General features: G+C 54.1%; 7 protein-coding genes across 7 annotated transcripts; 3 read left to right on the top strand and 4 right to left on the bottom strand.

The window, feature by feature from the left end:
- Window positions 1-4: 4 nt before the first annotated feature.
- Window positions 5-640, bottom strand: CH63R_07410 (Nonsense-mediated mRNA decay protein; the record flags this gene model as incomplete). The annotated part of the gene is made up of 1 exon (XM_018302385.1): window positions 5-640. One exon carries the CDS (start codon window positions 638-640, stop codon window positions 5-7), a length of 636 nt encoding a protein of 211 aa, XP_018157163.1.
- Window positions 641-2240: 1600 nt separating this feature from the next.
- On the bottom strand, window positions 2241-4906 carry CH63R_07409 (Nonsense-mediated mRNA decay protein 1; the record flags this gene model as incomplete). The annotated part of the gene is made up of 3 exons (XM_018302384.1): window positions 2241-2926; window positions 2983-4687; window positions 4745-4906. 3 exons carry the CDS (start codon window positions 4904-4906, stop codon window positions 2241-2243), a joined length of 2553 nt encoding a protein of 850 aa, XP_018157162.1.
- A 3016-nt stretch (window positions 4907-7922) lies between these two features.
- Window positions 7923-9719, top strand: CH63R_07408 (Zinc finger protein 2; the record flags this gene model as incomplete). The annotated part of the gene is made up of 1 exon (XM_018302383.1): window positions 7923-9719. The coding sequence occupies one exon, from the start codon at window positions 7923-7925 to the stop codon at window positions 9717-9719; it is 1797 nt and encodes a 598-aa protein (XP_018157161.1).
- A 793-nt stretch (window positions 9720-10512) lies between these two features.
- On the bottom strand, window positions 10513-11303 carry CH63R_07407 (Exosome complex exonuclease RRP40; the record flags this gene model as incomplete). Its single annotated transcript, XM_018302382.1, has 2 exons — window positions 10513-11043; window positions 11106-11303. 2 exons carry the CDS (start codon window positions 11301-11303, stop codon window positions 10513-10515), a joined length of 729 nt encoding a protein of 242 aa, XP_018157160.1.
- Window positions 11304-11773: 470 nt separating this feature from the next.
- Window positions 11774-13597, top strand: CH63R_07406 (Hsp70-like protein; the record flags this gene model as incomplete). The annotated part of the gene is made up of 3 exons (XM_018302381.1): window positions 11774-11906; window positions 11982-12108; window positions 12178-13597. The coding sequence occupies 3 exons, from the start codon at window positions 11774-11776 to the stop codon at window positions 13595-13597; spliced, it is 1680 nt and encodes a 559-aa protein (XP_018157159.1).
- Window positions 13598-14263: 666 nt separating this feature from the next.
- Window positions 14264-15932, bottom strand: CH63R_07405 (uncharacterized protein; the record flags this gene model as incomplete). Its single annotated transcript, XM_018302380.1, has 4 exons — window positions 14264-14973; window positions 15042-15651; window positions 15726-15749; window positions 15870-15932. The coding sequence occupies 4 exons, from the start codon at window positions 15930-15932 to the stop codon at window positions 14264-14266; spliced, it is 1407 nt and encodes a 468-aa protein (XP_018157158.1).
- Window positions 15933-19411: 3479 nt separating this feature from the next.
- CH63R_07404 (uncharacterized protein) lies at window positions 19412-19716 on the top strand (the record flags this gene model as incomplete). The annotated part of the gene is made up of 2 exons (XM_018302379.1): window positions 19412-19432; window positions 19510-19716. 2 exons carry the CDS (start codon window positions 19412-19414, stop codon window positions 19714-19716), a joined length of 228 nt encoding a protein of 75 aa, XP_018157157.1.
- Between the last annotated feature and the right edge of the window lie 386 nt (window positions 19717-20102).

Genomic DNA, 20102 nt, shown 5'->3' with positions numbered 1-20102 from the left:
CTCTCTATCGGCCTCTCCCCGTCACCCCTTCCACATGCCCGCCTTCCGAGACGGGCATCTCTTGAGCGGCAATCTCGTTGGTCATAACCTCGGGCGTGGTTTTTGGATACGAACCCTCGAGCTCCGTCGCGGGCTGCCGCGGGACACAGTCTGAATGGAGCTGCGCCTTGAGGAACTCCTCCTTCCCGTCGTCGTTTTCGCCGGCCGCGGAGCGATCTAGCCCTTGCCTCCTACGACGTCGGAGGAACCACAGCCCGGCTAGCACGAGCAGGATTGCCGTCAAGACGCCGATCACGGGCCCGGCTATCCACGCATTGCTCGTCTCCGGGGAGGGCTCTCGTGCGCTGGTCGCCGATGTGGCCCTGGGCTCCGTCTCGTTCGGTTTCGTCTCGCTCGGTATCGGAGTCTGCCACGAAAACGTCTGTCGAGAGAAGGTGTGCAGTTCTGTGGTGGCTTCTGCCTTCAGCTCCGTCACCGTCCTCGTCTGCAGCACGCCCGAAAAAACCTTCCCGTCAATGGCAGTTATGTCGGCGAACTGGACCACCGTCCTGATCGTCAGGAGGGTAGAGGGATAGCTGGTCTGTGTCGTCTGCAGTGCACAGTAATCCAGGAACGGCCGGAACTTCGGTTCAAGATACATGTTGGTGGCATCGTTTGTACGATCCGAGTTTGCTTCGAAGCAGGAAACACACTCTCGGTAGCCTCGCGAAAAGTCCGAATCTCTATTGCATATCGAAGGAGTCTTGCCTACGTGTTGGACTTCTATGTATGCATTGTCTATACGATAACCTGGTCAGATTTTATCTGGGGAGCAGAAGGGGTGTTCTCAGGCTATAGAAGTACGCACTGCAGACGTCGAAGCAGGCAGCTGGTACGACATTCTCGGTCGATTGCGACTGGGTTGCTGGTATCGACGCAGTCATCGTGGTTGTATCCGCCATGGTCGACCTGCTTCTGGGATCGACGGCCTCGGCGGCGCTTTTTTCGCGACGGAGTAGTCAAACGTCCCACCTCCGGGTCCAGAGAAGAATATTTTGAAGCAATGCTTGACCGAAGGGTTGGCAACCATTAGGAAGAGGGAAGAGGGTGGGCGTGTCCAGTTTACATGAGTGAGGATGGCCCGCTTGCAAGAGGGGGATGCCCGGCAATTTCTTATCGTCTTGGCGCTGGTGTTCGCTAACGCCACTGGTAGAAGCAACTGCTAGGTTATGAATTTCGACTGACAAGCTGCATATGCGGTGACACACGACATCGCCGTCTGACTGGGTGGCAATTTTGAGTGACTGTCAGCACGGCCAATCCAGACTGAGCTCGATGTGGCCGTGATGAAGCCCGATATTCTGACTTGGGTTCTGAGAAAGGATCCCTGGAAAGGCTGTATGAGTATTGAGAAGCTGGGTTGCGAACTTGAATCCCAGATATGATAAGATGAGCTGCGAAAGGGTGAAGCTTGACGTACAAAGGAACTTCACGACATGTACATGCTATGGCAAGATATCACGAATTCGCCGCCTCCATCATCTGAATTCGTGTCAATATCCCGATATAGATGACCCGGGTTCAGTTCATCAAGATCTTGAGGACTTTGTTTCATTTTCCCACTCTGGGCCCAAGTTCTGTTTTGGGCTTGATGGACTGTTCCCCTCTCAATTGCTTGTCAGTGACCCTCAAAAGAATTGTGTTTGAGCGAAGGAAAAAACAAGGACACAGAAATATGAAATGGAAGCAGGTCCTCTGTTTCCTTCTGGACTGACATGGCGAGAAATATTCAACAAAATCCTCCATTTCTCTACATCTTCATGTTCTCCAACCAATGGTTGTTATGTGGCCAGAAACCATCCAGTTAAAAACAAGCCCCTGCCGGACCCAGTCTAGTAGATTTGTTTCTAGCGCATTTCCCCCCGTCATAATGTACGGAATCTTAATAGTGATCACTATTTGATCATAAGCATTGCATGTTGAGAAAGAAACAGTGTAGCCTTGAGACAACAGAGAAAGCCCAATTTGAAGGGCTTCTGGGAACACGCAGATGAATAAAAAACACAGCTGGGGGGTCAGCACACCAAAAGAAACATGCCATGCCTCTGAACATTCTTTTTCTCAATTCCATAATCTAATCTAATCCTTTCTTCTGGCCCATATCTCAGTATCCCATCCTTCTAGACAAAGTGGCAGGATACCTCCCACTGTCAAAGTTTGTCCAATTCCACAACATAATCCCTCATTCCTTGTCATATGCTTCAGCCAATGTAATGCAGTTGACCATTCCGACGGCAGTGATCATACACCCTTGTCGTCCATTCGGCCTCCAGCAGGCTTCTGCCAATGCTAGGTTTCTTCGTCATCCCTTCATGCATCAGCACCATTTCCCCAACTCTGGCGCGTGTCAGCATGACACAAAGTCTCTTCGGGTCGTTCAGAAACCCAGCACTCTTTGTTCGAACCGTATCGACAAACACGAAGTCGGCCTCGTGGCCTTGGGCCGAGTCGACTGTACGAACTTCAATGGCTTTGAATCTCAATTCGATATCGAGTCTGGCTTGGAACTCGGATGGAAGGACTTTGATGAATCGCTCGTAGCGCAATAGAGCTGCCTTGTAAGGCGTTATGATTAGAATCCGACCAGGTTTGTCGGGCTGGTCGACGCGCTGGAATTTCGAATCCTGGAGTAACTCGTAACATCGCTTTTGGATGAAGGCCTCATGAACTGGGTTATAGAAACTGGACTTTTCCCTGACCTCCATGGAGCCTCGGTGACTTAATAGGACCCTTGGTACAGTGCATTCCTTGCCACCCGTGACCTTCGATAGCCATCGTTGCAGGTGGCAGAGTGTGTCAGGGAATCTCTCAGTCTCGGGTATACCGGACATCAACAACCCATCGTAAAACAGCTCCGATGCTAGCTCTTGGAGGTTGCCGTACATTCCTGGATATAGTAAGCACCTGTGAGATCAAAAAGGTGACCTGGATGCCTGCACTCACGATGACTGATGAGAAGTTTGCTGCGCAGAGCGCCAGCGAGATCTGCTCTCTCCATCGTGCTTATCATCAGCTGCTTGGCGTATACGTTCTCTTGGAGTCCTTTGGCTGAACCTTTGGCGCATTCAACGAAGGGTCGAGTCTGTCGAGTGTCGCCAGTGAGAATGAACGCATGTGGCGAATAGAGAGCAATGGGTATCATGGCCGTAAGCTCTCGGGCGTGCGCAGCTTCGTCCAGAAAGACGATATCGGGGCGAAACATTTTGCTGAGATAGCCCGCCGCACCGACCGGAGTGGCAGCGATGAAGTCGGCTTCTCTAATCACGGAGAAGTACAGTTTCGCGACACAAGTTCTTAACTCTCTCGCCGTCCGTTTTGTCTTGGTTGCGCCCTGTCTCAACTTGTCCAGCATCGTTGTCAGAGCCTTGTGTTTGGTCTTGTCGGCCTCGTATCTGTCCCAAGCGACCTCGTCTAAAGTCGGCGCTCGCTTTTCGTCACGAATAACTCTCTGTAAGCCACTGAACAGGCGAGCTTGCTTGAGAAATCCTGCAGTGAAATCCGGGGTGGCATCTTCTTCCGTTGCTTGCGGTTGTGGGTGGAGTTTGGCGCTGTTCTTCATCTCACGAGCGCAACCACGAACCCGAATGACCGACTTGTTGATACCGGCGTCTTTCAACAAGTGGTGTACCCTGCTGGCAGCATCGTCGCACGGATAGTTCACGTCCAGCAGGTAGAGAATCTTGACTGGCTGGCGCTTTTGTTTTCCATCTCCCCGAGGCTTCATGACAGGCTGGGACATCGCCATTGCAGCGATGAATGTATTCAACGCCGTCTTTCCAGCCCCCGGGCAGCCGAGAATCAGGGCAAGACCAGCCGGTATTTGTCGAAGCTGTTCGTAAACTTTTTTGTGATCGTGGTCCAGTCGATTGTATACTGCCTGTAAGAAGGCGTTCGGATGCTTGTTTGGCTGGTCCATGTGCGGCAGCTTTTCGAAAAGGTCGACACTGAAAGTGGGTTCTTTTCTGAAGTCCAGCAGGTACTCAAAAGTCCCAATAGTTGCTTCCGGCAGCACGTTCGACTCCTTCTTTGGTTCCGTCAAGACAGACAACGCCAACAACTCAGCTTCGTATGTCACTGTGTTTGATTGGACTTGGAGTTTGCAGACGACTGCATTGTGCAAGGTCAACGGGGTGGGCGGGTTACTGACGTCAATAGGCTGGGCAATCTCGATCGAAGCCAGCGGGTGGAATCGCTCTTTGGTAACAGGATGGGCGAAGTATTCCGTAGTCACAGTGAAGACCGCATGAGAGGAGTATGGGTGTCTGTCGGGCATGTCGTCGTATGGATTTGGGACTCGCTCAGCCGCGAGCATGCCCTGGTTGTAGGGAATGCCGTCAAACTCGAAGTCCTGTAAGAAGGCAATCTTGCATGTGTCTCCCTCGGCAGGAAAAAATCGCTCTGGCGTGCTTGGCAGTTCGACCAGAACGACCCATTGCTTTTGGAGATCGGAAGAGATGAGCGAATATGGACCCGGGATAGGTGCGACAACCCAGGCGTATCTTGTACGGGTCGTATTGTTGAATTGATCCATTGCGAAGGCTTCATTGATCATCTCGACTTTGGTGCCATCGCCATGGACGCGCGCAAATTCTTGCTTGCTCTGAAACGAATGGACCATTCGAAAACCGCACCCCCGATCAGACAACTGCTGTATATGTATGTCAAATTGGATGTATCAGCAACAGACGAAAAGAAACAATCTTACAGGCTGCTTTATATCAGGCAATCCACGCTTGTCTTCGTCAATCACCGACTTCTCCTCTGCCATAATGTTGAATGACAGAACGCATGGAAAAGGCTGGCTAGTTTCCATGGTCGGGCTTTCGTCGATAGGCCCGTAGCCTGCATTCCAGCTGGAAAGAAGCATCTATCTGTGTATTGTTAGTCCTGGATATAGTGACAACGACAAAAAAAGAGGATTACGTTGCTGAGATGGCTGCCTGCGGGAGTTACAGCTGTTCCTGCTGCTAGAACCGTCGATGCGTAGTTAATAGAACGGAGCGGGCAAGTTGTACGGTGGAAAGACAGCCTCGACAGAAAATACGGTAGCTGATCCGAGTTCGTTGTGAAATGAGTGAATGGGGAGAGGCCAACGGAAAGAAGATTGTGTGTAAACGAAGTTTCGTTCGGGCAAGAGGGGGAAAATTGGGATCAGAGCTGGGCCTGAGAAGGGAGGAAAGTGCAAAAAGTTGACGCACCTGCCTCTTTTACCGGGAGATTGCGGCTCAGTGCCTACCTACCTAGGCAGGTAGGTACTTAGTGATTCACCCTCTTTCCAGGAAAAAAGACGGTCAGGTTGTAAATCCAATGTTGCAAGAGTAAAGAGTTAGTCTGGTGTTTCGTGATAAAAATGGGGAGGGGAAAGGAAGAGAATGGGAAAGCCTTGGTCCTAGTCCTTCTGGGAGGCAATTTGTTGAGTGAGGATGGTCAAGCAACTGGCGGAAGATAGAAAGAGAGAAGTGAAACGGGCAATGGGGCGCATGAACAAGAGGTTGTCAGGTAAAGGCCTAATGCCTCTGAATGTGATTTTTAGTTTTGCTTTCGGCAGTTTTGCTTTCCAGGTATCACGAAGTGGCCGAATCGCTGCGGCGTGTTTTGATGAAAATTCGAAGCAGTTGCTTGCCTGTTATTTATATCAACAAGCTGTAGGCAGATGTTGCCGGAATAGTTGAGGCAGGCGTATTTCTCAAAGCAACAAAAGAAGGCAGGGGCAAAAAGAGGAAAGAGCAACTCATCAATACACCTGATGGAGAAGTCATTGAACCCGAGGAAGAAACCGTCTCTTTTCTTCCTCAGTGGAGATATCACGAAAATTCAAACCCATACAGGTGGTAGAGACCGCATAAGAAAAGGCTCTAGATACCTAAGATGATAGATAGCATGGGTATCCATCAATCTCAGGACGACACGCCCAAACGCCCAATATGCTAATGTGTTACAGAACTGATGTATGCATTTAAAGCGACCACATCTTCGCCGGACGACCTTCTACTTACCTAGAGTTCCAGGCGGTAGACTCGACGGTCAATGTAATGATTATTAGAGCAGACGGTGATGGAAACGATGGCAAAAAGAACAGAGGCCGCAGACGGTTCAAGACATGATAATACTTCATGTTCTACAGGAAACCCGCATCCGTTAAAAAAGTCATACCAATATTCTCGGATACTATTGTGCGCCAAATAGTGTCAACCGGCTCGTCTCTGTCTCGAGCCATCACGCCTTTATCGTTTGTCATTGTTTGGACTTTCGAGAACGTCGACAAGGTGGAGTGGTGTGGGGTTTTCCCGAGGTTGCCAATTTCGACATCGGTTCCTTGCCTCGGCGAAGCAAAGTCTGCTTGAATCATTGGGATCGACTTTGGAATCCAGAGCAAGGGGAAAATAGGGATGGAAGGACTCGAGATGCTCAGTAGCCGAATGCCAAGCATCATTACCAGATGTCGACCACCCTTGCTATACAAGATGTCGTTGGTTATGTTCACGTGTTGATGCGTCGTCCATTCCATCGTCGGCCAAAGCCTACCGCTGGGCCGGGTCTTGTGGCTATTTTAGCGAGACCTTGTCGCAGACTAAGAACCAATTCGAACAGGCAGGGTCCGCTAAGACAGGGGTAGGGCAGCCACCTCACTGCATCAGTTCACGAGCAAGTCCCTGGAAGCCTTGCAGTATTTCCCCGCCAGGTGTACAAGTTCCAGTTTCGAACCAGGATGACGCTGTCACTGTCATAAACTGTGCGTCCGGACGCGGCATGTCAGCTCGGGTTTGGACCAAGCCTGGAAGCAGTGCAGTTGATAATATGCATCTTGTGCCGCCCGATGCCGCTGCGGGCACAACTTGTGCTAGCCTCTGGTTCTGAAAGGGGCAGAGCATAAAATAGAGAAATGGAAATGGAGAGGGGGCGAGAGAGCGAGATAAGGTGAAACCTGGCAGTGCTAGGAGCTGATGTTTAACGTGAGCGATTTGTGTGTGGACTGCGGGCTGCGGATTGTCGTGTCGGTATGTCGGTTTGACGGATTGAGATCATCTCCGCTGGCGTCCCTTGCCGACCTGAAAGTTCCTAACGGCGATGGAGATCTACCCCACCGATCAAGGATTTCTCGAATTTTCCCATTCAACAGCGGCGTCTGGGACCCAGCAAAAGGATGTGTTTCCCCTCGCCGGCCGCGGGAATAGGGAATCAGGGCAGTGGGCGGGCGGCACCAATACGGGCCACTCAAACAGGAAATGCAGCGGGCCCAACTCTTCTTCACTTTCCAGGGGTCGTGGAGAGACCATGTGGCGGGGCAGTGAGGCAGTCCGAGAACGCGATTGGCCGAGACTCGCCATTCCGGCGTAATTATGGAGCGTCAGGTCAATAGCGAGATACCTTGCACGTGGCCAATCTTTGCCCTCCTTTGCCGGCATTTTCATAGCCTTAACTGGCGGCCCCCTGCGTTCCGGTCGTGTGAGCCACAGGGACGCCAATGTACTCCCCTAATCTGCAGGTGAACGTGGAGGCGGGAGGCAACCCAGTCCAACCTTTGATCCACTCCAACTTCCCCCGTACAACGCTCGCCCGCCCGCTGAGCGCACCGGTCTGGTGAGGCTGAATCACCTGCCTGCGCTGGCCTAATAATCCAACTGCCCCCGTAACTGTGCTAACTTCCAACTGCACTTCACCCGCTGCTTCCTCTCTCGTGGGCTCATCGCCATCACGGCGACCGCTCATCCACTCACACCCAACATCTCAATAGGTCCCTCCCCGATATATCGCAGTCCGAAAACGAGGCAGCGCCCCTTGCTTGTATTCCCGTTTCGCACCGCCAGCGTCGTCATCTGAGAGTGTCTTGGGTCTTTGGGCGGTTCATGTGGTGCAGCGAGTGCTGACGCGCGGTGCCGAGAATGGCCCCTCCCGCAGCCTCGTCTGAGGGTACTACTACCCAATCAGACCTTGGCGACACTGACGACAGTCCATCATCCTTCTTAGACCCTTCGACTGACATGGGCCGACTGGAGCCAAGACAGGAGATGGTGTTTCTCTCCAACCGCGCGACACTAGAGCCCCGTTCGGCGGCATTATCTGGAGGGGGGATCGCTGGCGTCGTTGTTGGGGTCATTGTTGCCGTCTTTCTCGCTGTAGTTTGCGCCTACCCCTTCATCATCCGGCGTAGACGAGCCAGGAAACATGGATTGTCCCAACGTCTCGACACGGAGACGGCCTTCGTCTCCGGACCGATTGGTCCTCCGGGACAGGCGCCGGCGCCCGGACCCGAGGCCCATAGTCGTCTGTCATCGAAAGATTCGTTAGGCCATAAGACCGACACCTTGCGAGGCACGGAAAGACAATCTACCAGGGACACAGCTTTATCGTCTCATAATGGCGTCGATCGCCCTCCGAGCGATGAGTTGGCCAACTATCACCAGCGCGGCTTCACCGGCGACAGCACCCAACCGAGTGTAATGACAAGACGCGGCACCACCGAGTATTCCTTCGGACGCGCCCCTACTTGGAAGAGCGAGGCATCTTATCCATGGACGCCTGCTAATCTTGAGCTGGTTGCCACTCGGGCTGACGGAATGGACTATGCTGATGCCAATCATGGCCACAGCGCAACCTACTACAGCCCGACTATTCCTTCCGAGGCCTTTGGCATGGTCACACCTCCTCCCACCGATGAACATCTGACCAGAGCGCCGCCTCCAGCGCGGTCCAGTTCACAGGGAAGCTCACTGAAGCTGAACCTGACGAATCTGATGCGCCGCATGAGCACCAAGGATTCCCCTTCTACCCGCCCGAAGGGTCAGTCAATACAGCCCTCGCAGCCCTCGCAGCCCGTTGTGAGCGAAACACTGTCGGAGTCTCCTATCGAAGTCACTGGCGGGTCATTCCGTGGGCCAGTTTCCGCGGCCGTGTCAGCTCGTCAACTAGCCTCGCCTATCCACCTGCCTGTTAGTCCCATGTCGGAGCCGGGTGAAGTTGATCACGCTCAAGAGCTTGAGGCGAAAAGAAGCGCCAAACACACTGAATCGCCTCCCATTTTGCCCCCCATTGTAGCCGCACCGGGAACCGTGAACCCCATGGATATAATGGCACCGTCAAACCCGACAGAGCATCACTGGCATACCAATCAGCAACTATATCAGATAGCCAATTCGCCACCCAGACCAACCGCTATTATTACCAAGCCGGCCCCAGAACCACCACAGCCGTCGCAAGCTCCTACACCCCAATCCCCTCCAGAGCAATTCTCCGAGCAGCAGCAGCAGCAGCCATTCCCGTCAGAGAAGCAACAGGAGTCGATTGAATTACCAGGATTATACAAGAACCCACACGCCCAAACGAACGGGTGGAACAGCGCGAATACTATTACTCATGATCATCGGATGGACGACGCTGCTCGCCACGTTGACACTACCCACCTTATGCCTGGTCACAACCAACACAACCAACACTATCTCGACGGAGAGATGACGGATCCGTCCGAACACTCGCCGCCGATGCTGGGTCACGCCAGTTCTGGGCCATCAAATCAGAGCACTCCAAACACACAAATCGACAGCAGCCCGTCTCCAAGATCAGAAGGCAGCTCAGACATCCGTAACAGCACATCGCCTTACCCGGGACTGCAACCTTCCCCTCGAACGTTCATCTGTGACGAATGCGGCAGATTCTTTGACCAAGTTCATAAACTCAAGTAGGTTGAGCTCCAACGCTAGGTTATTTTCAAGTCTAACAGCCATAGTCACCATAAGAGATACCATGAGAGACCTCATGAGTGCAGTCATCCAAACTGCGGTAAGAGGTTTGGTACAAAAACGCACCTGGATCGCCATATAAACGACAAACACAGGAAGACGAAGAAGTTCCACTGCACTGTCAGCACCTGCCCCTATTCCAAAGCCGGGGGCAAGTCCTTCCCACGAAAGGACAACTGGCGACGTCACATGATGAACATACATCAGGTTACGCCAGTGTGTGACCCGGAACCCGACATTGTAGATGAAGCGATGGGAGGAACGTGAGATGTGGACAGCTTGGCTGTACGCAATAACCGCGTAACCAGCTCAATGGGAAATACGACGAGATACTTTTCAATGAAGCGGCGGGGCCAACGAGACAGGAAGCCGGAAGGCGCTTGGGAAGTGGTCTGTTAAGAATGACAGACTAGTGACTTGCAAGTCACCTCCGCCAGAGCTCGTCAGCGAACGGGAAGCAGGACAACGACGCGAGATTCAGGAGAGGTGGGGGAGTGGGACAATCGGTAGCGATTCGCAGGGGCATTATTCTCTTGTGCCATCCAGCAATTGTGTTATATACAGCATGTTTGCCTCCAGGGACGGGGAATTGGAGGCAACACGGGTACATTCGTTCTTTTTATATTTTAGGAAGCAGCCGTGGCAGCAAATGGGCGTTCGGAGGCCCGAGGACTGGCCAGGGCCAACACTGTAGAACAAGGCAAAAAAGCATCACGAGGGGGCGTAGGCATGGAATTTAACTCAAGTCTTGAATTAAGGACCGTACGAGCTTCTTCTGTTGTTCGGCTGTGAGACCATGTTCGTCGGTCTCCTGGATAGCCCTTCCCACCGCAATGATGATCTTGACGCTCTCGCTGTTGACCCAGATCTTGCCGTTCCGGCCCACGGCTGTCTCGAAGGCCGCACCCGTGGCACCCAGCTCCTCTAACACGACGAGATCTGTCGTCTTGGGCTTGAGCAAGCGGCGCGCCATGCCGAGAGATATATCGAAGAGCATGCCGCCAACCAGAGGACCCAGGCCGTCGGCCTTTCCGGTGGACTGATAGACGCACTCGAGCTCGGGGTCCATGTGCTTGTTCGCGAGCGTTACACGGGCGTAGACGAGGGCGCCAGAGGCCAGCTGGGGGCGAGACTTCTTCGTTGCCATTTCGAAGGCGAGTTGGGGCAGGGTCGCAGGTGTCGAGTAATCAGCCAGAAGGACGTAGTAGAGTTCGGCGGCGGTGCGCTGGATGGTACCGATGACGAGGTCGCCAGCGGCGGGGATGTACTGTTTTCCTCATTAGCAAATGCGAAGCAAGGTTGGATCATCCGATGGATTTTCTGGCTTACCCGTCCACTCGTTTGCTCAACCCATATCGAGTTCTTCTTGCGGTCGGAGACCAGCTTGCCGGCGATGGTGGGCACTATTTGTCTGGGAGGAACATGTCGAAGCCCGGGACCGAGTCGTAACGGAAGTTTCTGATGTGACGGAATCAGGGACGCGTCGATCTCGTCACCGGGGAGCACAAAAGGACCGGCGGTAGACATGGTGGGGGTTTGGTGCGTGGACAGTGTGATGTTGAACTGAAATCGTCCGGATCAGGCCGAGTCTATTACTGCTTTCTCGCCTTCTGCGCGCCCGCTTGCTAATAATTAAGTTATTTCAGTCAGCCTTGCAGCAAGAAGTTGAAAGCTTTGGCGGGGCACCCACATTGTTCTGGCGAATTGGATTTGATTGGGACACGGCCCGGGGTGTGTGAGGAGAGAGTGGGAAAATGGGAGCGTCCCACTGGGCGATAGAGCGACTAGGATTTTTTTTCCCTTGCCCAAAATTTTGGCACGGTTTGAACCCCCACCATCAACCACCACCATTGAAAACACACCTCCCTCCCGAGATCTTGACAGGAGCCCCTCAAAGTCAAGCATAAAGCCAAACGCCCGTAGTTGCTCTCGCCCCTCCTTCCGAACAGACATTCGGACGCACTGTTTTCCAATATCTTTCTTTGCGACCTTTAGACATGGCTGCGAACGGTGACTCGCGGCCCACGCCCGGCGACCGCACCGTCATTGGTATCACCTTTGGCAACTCCAACAGCTCCATCGCCTACACCGTGGACGAGAAGGCCGAGGTTATCGCCAACGAGGACGGAGGTGAGCCTTTCTAATGGATGTTATACAGGGTGGCGTAGTAGGATGCAGCGCTGACGATATGCGGATTTTTACCAGACCGTCAAATTCCCACCATCCTCTCCTACGTTGATGGAGACGAGTACTATGGCGCCCAGGCCAAGAGCTTCCTCATCCGGAATCCCAGCAACACGATCGCATACTTCAAGGAATTCCTTGGTCAGGAGTACGAGTCCTCCCCTTCCCAAAATTGTCCTTTATACCTAGCAGCATCTGACTGATACGCCCGCAATAGCTTCAAGTCCATCGACCCCACCTACAACCACGCCTCCGCTCACCCCCAGGATGTCAATGGCACCGTCTCCTTCGCCGTGAAGGACAAGGAGGGCGCTGAGGAGCCCTCAAACGTCTCCGTCACTGAGGCCGCCACGCGCTACATCCGCCGCCTTGTCGGCTCCGCCTCCGACTACCTCGGCAAGAAGGTCACATCAGCCGTCATCACCGTTCCCACCAACTTCTCCGAGAAGCAGAAGGAAGCCCTCACCAAAGCCGCCAACGACGCCGGCCTCGAGGTGCTCCAGATCATCTCGGACCCCATCGCCGCCATCCTTGCCTACGACGCCCGCCCCGAGGCCAAGGTCGAGGATAAGATCGTTGTCGTCGCCGACCTGGGCGGCACCCGCTCAGACGTCGCCGTTATCGCCTCCCGCGGCGGCATGTACACCGTCCTCGCCACCGCCCACGACTACGAGTTCTCCGGAAGCCACCTCGACCAGGTCGTCATGGATCACTTCGCCAAGGAGTTCATCAAGAAGCACACCACCGACCCTCGCGAAAACGCCCGCTCCTTGGCCAAGCTCAGGGCCGAGTCCGAGTCCACCAAGAAGGCCCTTTCCCTTGGCACCAACGCCAGCTTCAGCGTTGAGAGCTTGGCTGAGGGCATCGACTTCACCTCCACCATCAACAGGTTGCGCTACGAGATGATCGCCCGCAAGGTCTTTGACGGCTTCAATCGTCTCGTCGAGGGTGTCGTCAAGAAGGCCGAGCTGGACGTTCTCGACATCGACGAGGTCATCCTTGCCGGCGGCACCGCCCACACCCCGCGCATCGCCGCCAACTTCGCCAACCTCTTCCCCGAGTCTACCAACGTCATCGCCCCGGCCACCCAGGCTTCCGCCATCAACCCCTCGGAGCTCCTCGCCCGTGGCGCCGCCCTCCAGGCCTCGCTGATCCAGGAATATGAGGCGGAGGATATCGACCAGAGCACGCACGCCGCCGTCACCGTCGTCAAGCACATCGCCAACGCCATCGGTGTCGTTGGCGCCAACGACGAGTTCGTCCCTGTAGTCCCTGCCGAGACGGCCGTCCCCGCCCGCCGCACCATCCACGTCGCCGGCCCCAAGGAGGGCGGTGACGTCCTCATCCGCATTGTCGAGGGCGGCGCCCACATCAAGGTTACTAAGCCCGAGCCCAAGGCCAAGCCCGAGGCCAACGGTGACGACTCCGACTCCGACTTCGACTCCGACGAGGAGGAGGAGACGCGCGAGAAGATCTGGAAGGTCGGCCCCACCCTTGCCGAGGCCGCTGTCCGCGGTGTCAGCAAGGGCGCCAAGGTCGAGGTGACCATCAACGTCGCCGCTGACTTGGGTGTTACGATAACGGCGAGAGAGGTCGGCGGCAAGGGCGGTGTTCGCGGCAACATTAAGGCCCCTTGAAGTGTTTCCGTCAGTTGGGGATAAGCTGTTTTCGCGACTTGTCAAAAAGAGCGCACGTCAAGCGATGGTCGGCCAGGCGCAGGAGTGGTAACTTGAAATGGGAGGAGGGGGAAATGGAGGTTCTCTCCCCTGTTTTCTGACATAGACATGGATTTCAGGGAAGGGGAAAGGGAACGGTTCACAAGACATGGGAATGAACGGAACTGGAACATAGAGCAAGAGTGAGGACGTAAAAAGCATTCAAGAAGTCGTATAGACATTGTGAGCTTCCTACAAGTCTTTTGATTTTATTTTAGGAAGTGGGGTTTCCTGGATGCTTTTAAAGACTTATGGGGCGGTTTCCCGAACCCTGGGTACGATGAATGCGCAAATAAACCCGTAAATCGCTGCAACTGGCTAGGCAACCCAAGAAGAGAGACGAAAAAACAGTATAAAGAAAGTACAAGTTTCCACTAGCTGTGCGTACCGGCTGTGCATAAAAAAACAAAACACCCCAGCAATGCATAATCCATGGAAGGAGACAAGAAAAGGGAGCCTCATCGCCAATGGAAAAAACGAACGCCTGCCCACCAACACCTCGCTATAACCTGGGCAATGGAACAAAACCTAGGTGATGGGAACCTTTGGTCCCCTCTACGTGTCTGCCATGTACCGTCTCCCCTGCATTTATGTGACAGCGCCCGGCAACCTCCACGCGACGAGATCGTCCCGCACGTCAAATTCTTCGAGCTCCCTATTCCGCCTTGACGCCCCACGTCCGCGATCGCTGCTACCCATCGTCGGCGCCAGGCTCACAATGCTGCCGCTGCGGCTCCTCGAGCGTCCGTAGCTGCGGCCGTTGACGCCGCCTTCCCCCTCTCGGCCCCGAGGGCGGCTGTGGGATCCCCGACGGGCGACGTTGCTCGCTCCAGCAGTGCTGCTGGCGGTGTCGCCGCGGCCCGTGACGATGGTCGTCATGCTCCTCATGCTCCTATCACTGGAGCCGCTGTTGTTGCGCGAGTGGTGGCGGTGACCGTTGTGGAGGCGGTGGAGGTGGAGATGGTCTTGTTGAGGCAGATCCTGTTGCTGCTGCTGTTGCTGCTGTGCCTGCTGCTGTCTCCGCTCCATCTTGCGGAAATCCGAAGGTCGGAGGGTGCCGCTCATGCCACCCTCGTCGGAACTCAGGGAACCGCCGTTGTCGAGGTCAAAAGTTGCCGTCTTTTTGCCGGTACGTCCCTGACGACCTGTCCGCCAGCCATCGCCACCGGAGAAGATGTCTTCGATGCATTGGTCGGCGGGGAGCTCGCCGGGTTGGCAGGACCAGGAAGCTGCGAGGGCGCGGCGGTACATGTCCTGCACTTCGGAGGCATCGCGGGATTTGGCCATTGTCGGGAGTTCTGGAAGAGTTGTCAGCATGCTCAGGAAACATACGAGAATTAAAGCATTCCAGGGGTCGCAAACGTACGCCCAGCGTCGTCTTGTTCAACTGATTCGCCTGCAACGATACCGGCAATCCCTCCAAAGACAGGCGCGGTCCTCAGCGGGGGCGCAGAATAATTCTTGTCGCCGTCAAGCTGTAGCATCAGGATGCCAATTTTCAGGGTGCTGTTGATTTTGCTCTCCTGCATGAGGTAGCGTCTTACGATGCCGTCGACGACATCCGGCTCGTCCATGATCGGGGCCCTGGGCGATATGGGGCTCTGACTGGTGCCGCTGCTACGCTTGCGCGAGTGACCGCGATCAAAGCTAACGCTCTCGCGGGCGAGACCATCACTCTCCTCGACATACTCGCTGAGGTTGAGCTTGACAATGCCGAGCGAGATCTTCTCCTCGCGCCCGCTGCCAGGAAACTCTTGCAGGACCTCGAATTCGATGGGGCACTCGGTCAGGTTGTTGTTCTTGTCGATGCTGATCCGGATGTGGCTGACCATCTTGGAGTAGTTGTACTCAACCTTGTGATTGGAGATGGGGCATTTCGGCGTCCGCCCCCGGTGCTCAGCGTGGATAGAGTGCGAGAGATGCCATTTTACGATTGATGTTCCGGATACCAGCGGGACGTTGTTCAGGTCGTAGATCTGGAGGCGGGGTTAGCAAACCCAAGTTCGAGTCTTAAAAACGGATGGACGGCTTTATTGGGACGGGTTCGCACCTTTAGGTGTAGCTCAAACTTTGGCTGTTACAAAGTGTCAGCCCAAAAACCTGCTCGCTGAGTGGCCGCCTTCTCGACGCTGCATATCCTCCACTCCATGGAATTGAGTTTTCCACGACAGGACGATAGACGTTTTGGGTTTACCTTTCTGTTTTTATTGACTGTGGGCAGGAATCCCCCGTTAGCCATGCTCTTGAGGGGACTCATGATGGGCGGGCGATTCGCTGGTGACAAAGAAAAGTGACGAGAACAGGAACCGACGCAGAACGAGGCGGGGACTTGAAAGCCCCGGGCCTCAGCAAGACGCGATTTAAGGGAGAGACATAGGAATGATGAGGATGGTTCTTTGAGAGCGATAGGTGGATGAGGTTGCGAAGGGGGAGCCACTGAATTGTCTCAGTGAGACCTCAGCCTCACATAAGGTCGAGGAGAGCCGACAGCAGCCCCAGTGGTGGCAAAGGATGTTGACCCGGGTGAATAAGGATACAAAAAGGCCAGCAACGCCGTTAAGATCCAGCTCAACAACGACATAGGACGAACGACAAGCGCGGACGAATCGGGGAGGGGGAGCAAGTAGAGGCTTACTTAAGGAGGCCATGTCTCAAGGAAGGGGCATGGCTGGCTGGGGCTCGTCGCGGGGAACAGGTCAATAATACCTGCCGCCTCAGGTGAGGTCCGCGCGCTGTCGGAGCAAAGATTGCGCGCTGGTTAGGTGCAAGGACAGGCAAGGCAGATGCAGGCGTGGGCGCAGGCACGCACAATGGCTAACGACACGTCCGAGGAGCTGCGTGTTTGTCCCGTCTGTCAGCCAGCGACGCTCGGTTTCGGAATGGTCGGATAATACGGTAACGAGAGGGGGCTAATGAGGGGGTGCAAGCTGCAGCAGAACCGACTTCCTAGGCGGCTTTCAGATAACAGGATGCCGGGACTGCTATCTTGAGTTTCCTCTAACGTGCGCGTTGAAGAAAAGGCTTGAGGTTGCATGCGATGTCAGCGACCAATTGTCGTCTATCGACCAGTCCAGTGCGTACGTCCGCACGTTCGTCCCCTTCGTTCGTCCGTGGGCGAGGCAGAGAGACCGAGGCCGAGAGAGTGGCAGAGGGCGAGCTTGGATGGGAGGACAGGGGTTGGTAAGGAATTCGGGGTTCCAGTCCATCCACTGGCGGAATTACTCAGCAGACAAGGGGGTCGATATATGTACAGTATCGCAGAAATGTTCAAAGGCGCGGACAGTTTGCTTGGCGACGATGGTGGGAGTCAAAACGTATATATGGCTTCTACTGTGTAGAAAATGTCGTGTTCGCTTCTCGTTGAACCTTTTTTTCGGATGATGAAGGAAGAGAGTTTGATCGAAGTCAGGGGAATACGTAACTCATCCGTTATGCTGGAAGCGTGCCGAGCCAGCGCCAATGGCCCCCAGCGTCTTGGGCGACAGCGGCAGCGGCATGTGCCTTGGCTGAAGTTAAACGAGCCACAATCGTATACTGCGCCACATCAAGAGGTCCAACCTGTCAGCATGTAATTATTTCGTCAATTACTTGGGGACGAAAAGCGTTCAACATGCTTTAACGTTCCTTGCTTCCACCATGTCTTATATTCTAATTCATTCGCATAATCATCAATCATGGGAAACGGTCAGTCGTCTGGATACACGCTTGCAGCGCATGAGATCCGCTGAATATACTTGCGTACGTAAGCAGCTTACCTGCCTTGACATCTCTGACTTCATCAAGACAGCTATCACCCCCTACGCAGAGGTTTTTTTTTTTATTGCCCAGTTCTACCCCCAACTACAAATAAGACAGCCGTTCTCGTCCTTTGATTACTAAGCTCTCACGAGAATTCGTCGCGGCCACTGTTCGTTGTTCTATTCGGTGGTATCAGAGCGAGGAGCATAACGCGCGTTAAACACCCGTCGTCGCCGGTCTGGCTGTCAACCCTATGGTCCTGCCAAATACACTTGTTAGGTAACAATCTCTAGCTCTTGCAGGTTGCCCCACCTGAAAACGAGGAGCCCGAGGTGAACTACAAAGCATGGCTCGGCGATATGGCTCTGGCGCTGGTGTAAGCTTCGCATCATACTTATCGCAGGCGATGAAGCCACATTCTCACGGTGCTTGGGTCCTGCCCAGACTCTCGCAAAAGAATACGGCTAGTGGAGGTGGGCGCGATGCTTCTCGCAAGACGCGAGTCGACAGGCTCCTGTCCAAACCCATCCGCAAGAGGTCTGGCCCCCAAATGATGTCTCGAGAAGGGGATCTGGACAGGCAGGGTCAGGTGAGACACGAGAGACCGCACGCTCGATGCGATGCGATGCATGGTGGTCCAGGACAGACCACTTTCGCAACCACTGCGCGCGTGCGCCGGGGCCGGCCAGACAACCCAGACGAACAGGACCATTCCAGACCTTTCGTTGAGACTCCCGAAGCTCGATAGGGACCGAAAGTCAAGAAAGGCTTCGTCGACATCCGGATGGGGACCGTTCGATGAGGGTAACGCCCAGTGATCCCGGGGCGCACCATCCGTGCTGCCGCCCCTTTTGAATGGTGGTCCCTCGCGTGTGTGACGCAGTGCCAACTCCACAGCTCAGCTATGCCCAGGCCCGAGATTGCTAATAAATTCCCCGAGCCGCGTACTTACGTCATACCCTCCAGCCGCAAACGAACTATGTCATGCTCTTTTCCTCGTCGGAACCTGTTTAGGAGTAAGGAGGAAGGAGGAAATGAGACAGCCACGCACAAACCACAGCAGCCACCACGTTTTCCAAGCTCCAGTCGGAGGGGCTAGCTGGCGCGGTACGTACAGCCCGAGAAGCACCATGACATGCCTCTCCAATCATCGACGGAGCTTACGGGCTTGAATCCAACAGGGCCACCAGAGATGTGCAATCACAACGTCGAGACACAGAAAATCTCCTGCGCTCTAACGTAAGGGGGCCACCTAAAACGGGCCTCCTTCACACCTTATTCCATCGCTCCTTTGGGGATGGTCCGGCTCCATCGAGCTTCTCAGAAAACGTCTGGTGATGGAAAATAGAGACACTCGACTCCGCCCAATAACCCGCGTGGTGCCGGGGGGGTTGGCGGTGCTGAGATACGTAGCCAAGTCACACCCTTATCTCTCAATTTCACCCCCGTCTTTTATCTTTCAATGTCGGTATGTATCCTTGGCGTTGGTGTCCTGGCGTAATGGACACGGCAGGAATCGAGGGATGAAGGGAAGGGAAAAAAGGTGATACCTCATGGGAGATTATCAGCTTGACGTCACTATGCGGTGTACCGGTAGCAGATCGCGCCTCACACCCTTCACCTCCCCCTCCAAATGTAGCAGCCTGACAAAATTTCTAAGGTGTGTGGTTACAGGTGGCCTGCAGAAAGAAAGAAAATCGTCAATGTGGGCTAGGGGAGAGTGAGCATTGTGTCACCACTCCCGGTGCTGTGTGTGATGTAAGGCCGTGTGGTAGGTCACAAGGACCACAGAGGGCGTGTCCAGCTGCTTGTGGTGTTTTGAACAATGTATATAAGACCGTGTTCCTTTTCTCCCAGTACCTGATTTGAGAAACAACTGATCACATCACAATCCCAACAAGCAATCAAACACCAAATAACACCTTTCGAGGCCACACATCCTTCCATCCACAACTACAATCACCCAACGAAACCAAACAAAACACCACAACCGCAAATATGGGCGCCGTCGTCTCTTGCGTATGTCCTGTCCCTTATCTAGAAGTCATCACCAGAAGGGTGGGAAAACCCAGTATTGACAGAATGTCCCTTTCCAGATCCAATCCGTTTTCCGAACCATCGGCAACTGCCTGACTTCGGTCATCTCGGGCATTGGAGGTATCCTCCACGCCATCATCGGCGGCATCGTCTCCTTCTGCAACATCATCATCAGCTTCCTCACCTGCGGCTACTGCGGACGTCGCGGCGGCGGCGGTCGCAAGACGCGTACGCGCCATACGACTTCGACTAGAAGCCGAGTCTAAGCCGAGCGAGCCCCCTCATTCACCCGAGAAACTCGCCATCCAATGAGTGGAGCTCGATAAGTTAGATGAGGATATGGAAGGAGTCATCAACATGAAAGCACTGTACGACTAGCGAATTCTTCGCAACGACAACAGGAGGCAGAGGAAAGATGAGATGTGAATACTTGCGGCTGCTTTATTCGAGCGAGCGCAACCAGCTTTGACAGCATACCCTAGTGTTTTCCTTTACGATACCCAGATACAAGTTAGCTTAGCTTTTAATGGCATAACCTGATATCCACGATTTTTGGTTTTCGCAACTGAATGTTATGTTTAGTTTTCGAGTGAACAGTGAGAATTAGGTTAATTGCCGAACTATACTGTTACATCCATCGTGTTAGATTTGG

The sequence above is a fragment of the Colletotrichum higginsianum genome, chromosome 5, assembly GCF_001672515.1.
Source record: "Colletotrichum higginsianum IMI 349063 chromosome 5, whole genome shotgun sequence".
Classification (NCBI taxonomy): Eukaryota; Fungi; Ascomycota; class Sordariomycetes; order Glomerellales; family Glomerellaceae; genus Colletotrichum; species Colletotrichum higginsianum.
Note: the sequence above shows the minus strand (reverse complement) of the source record. Positions and strands in the feature narration are given on the sequence as shown.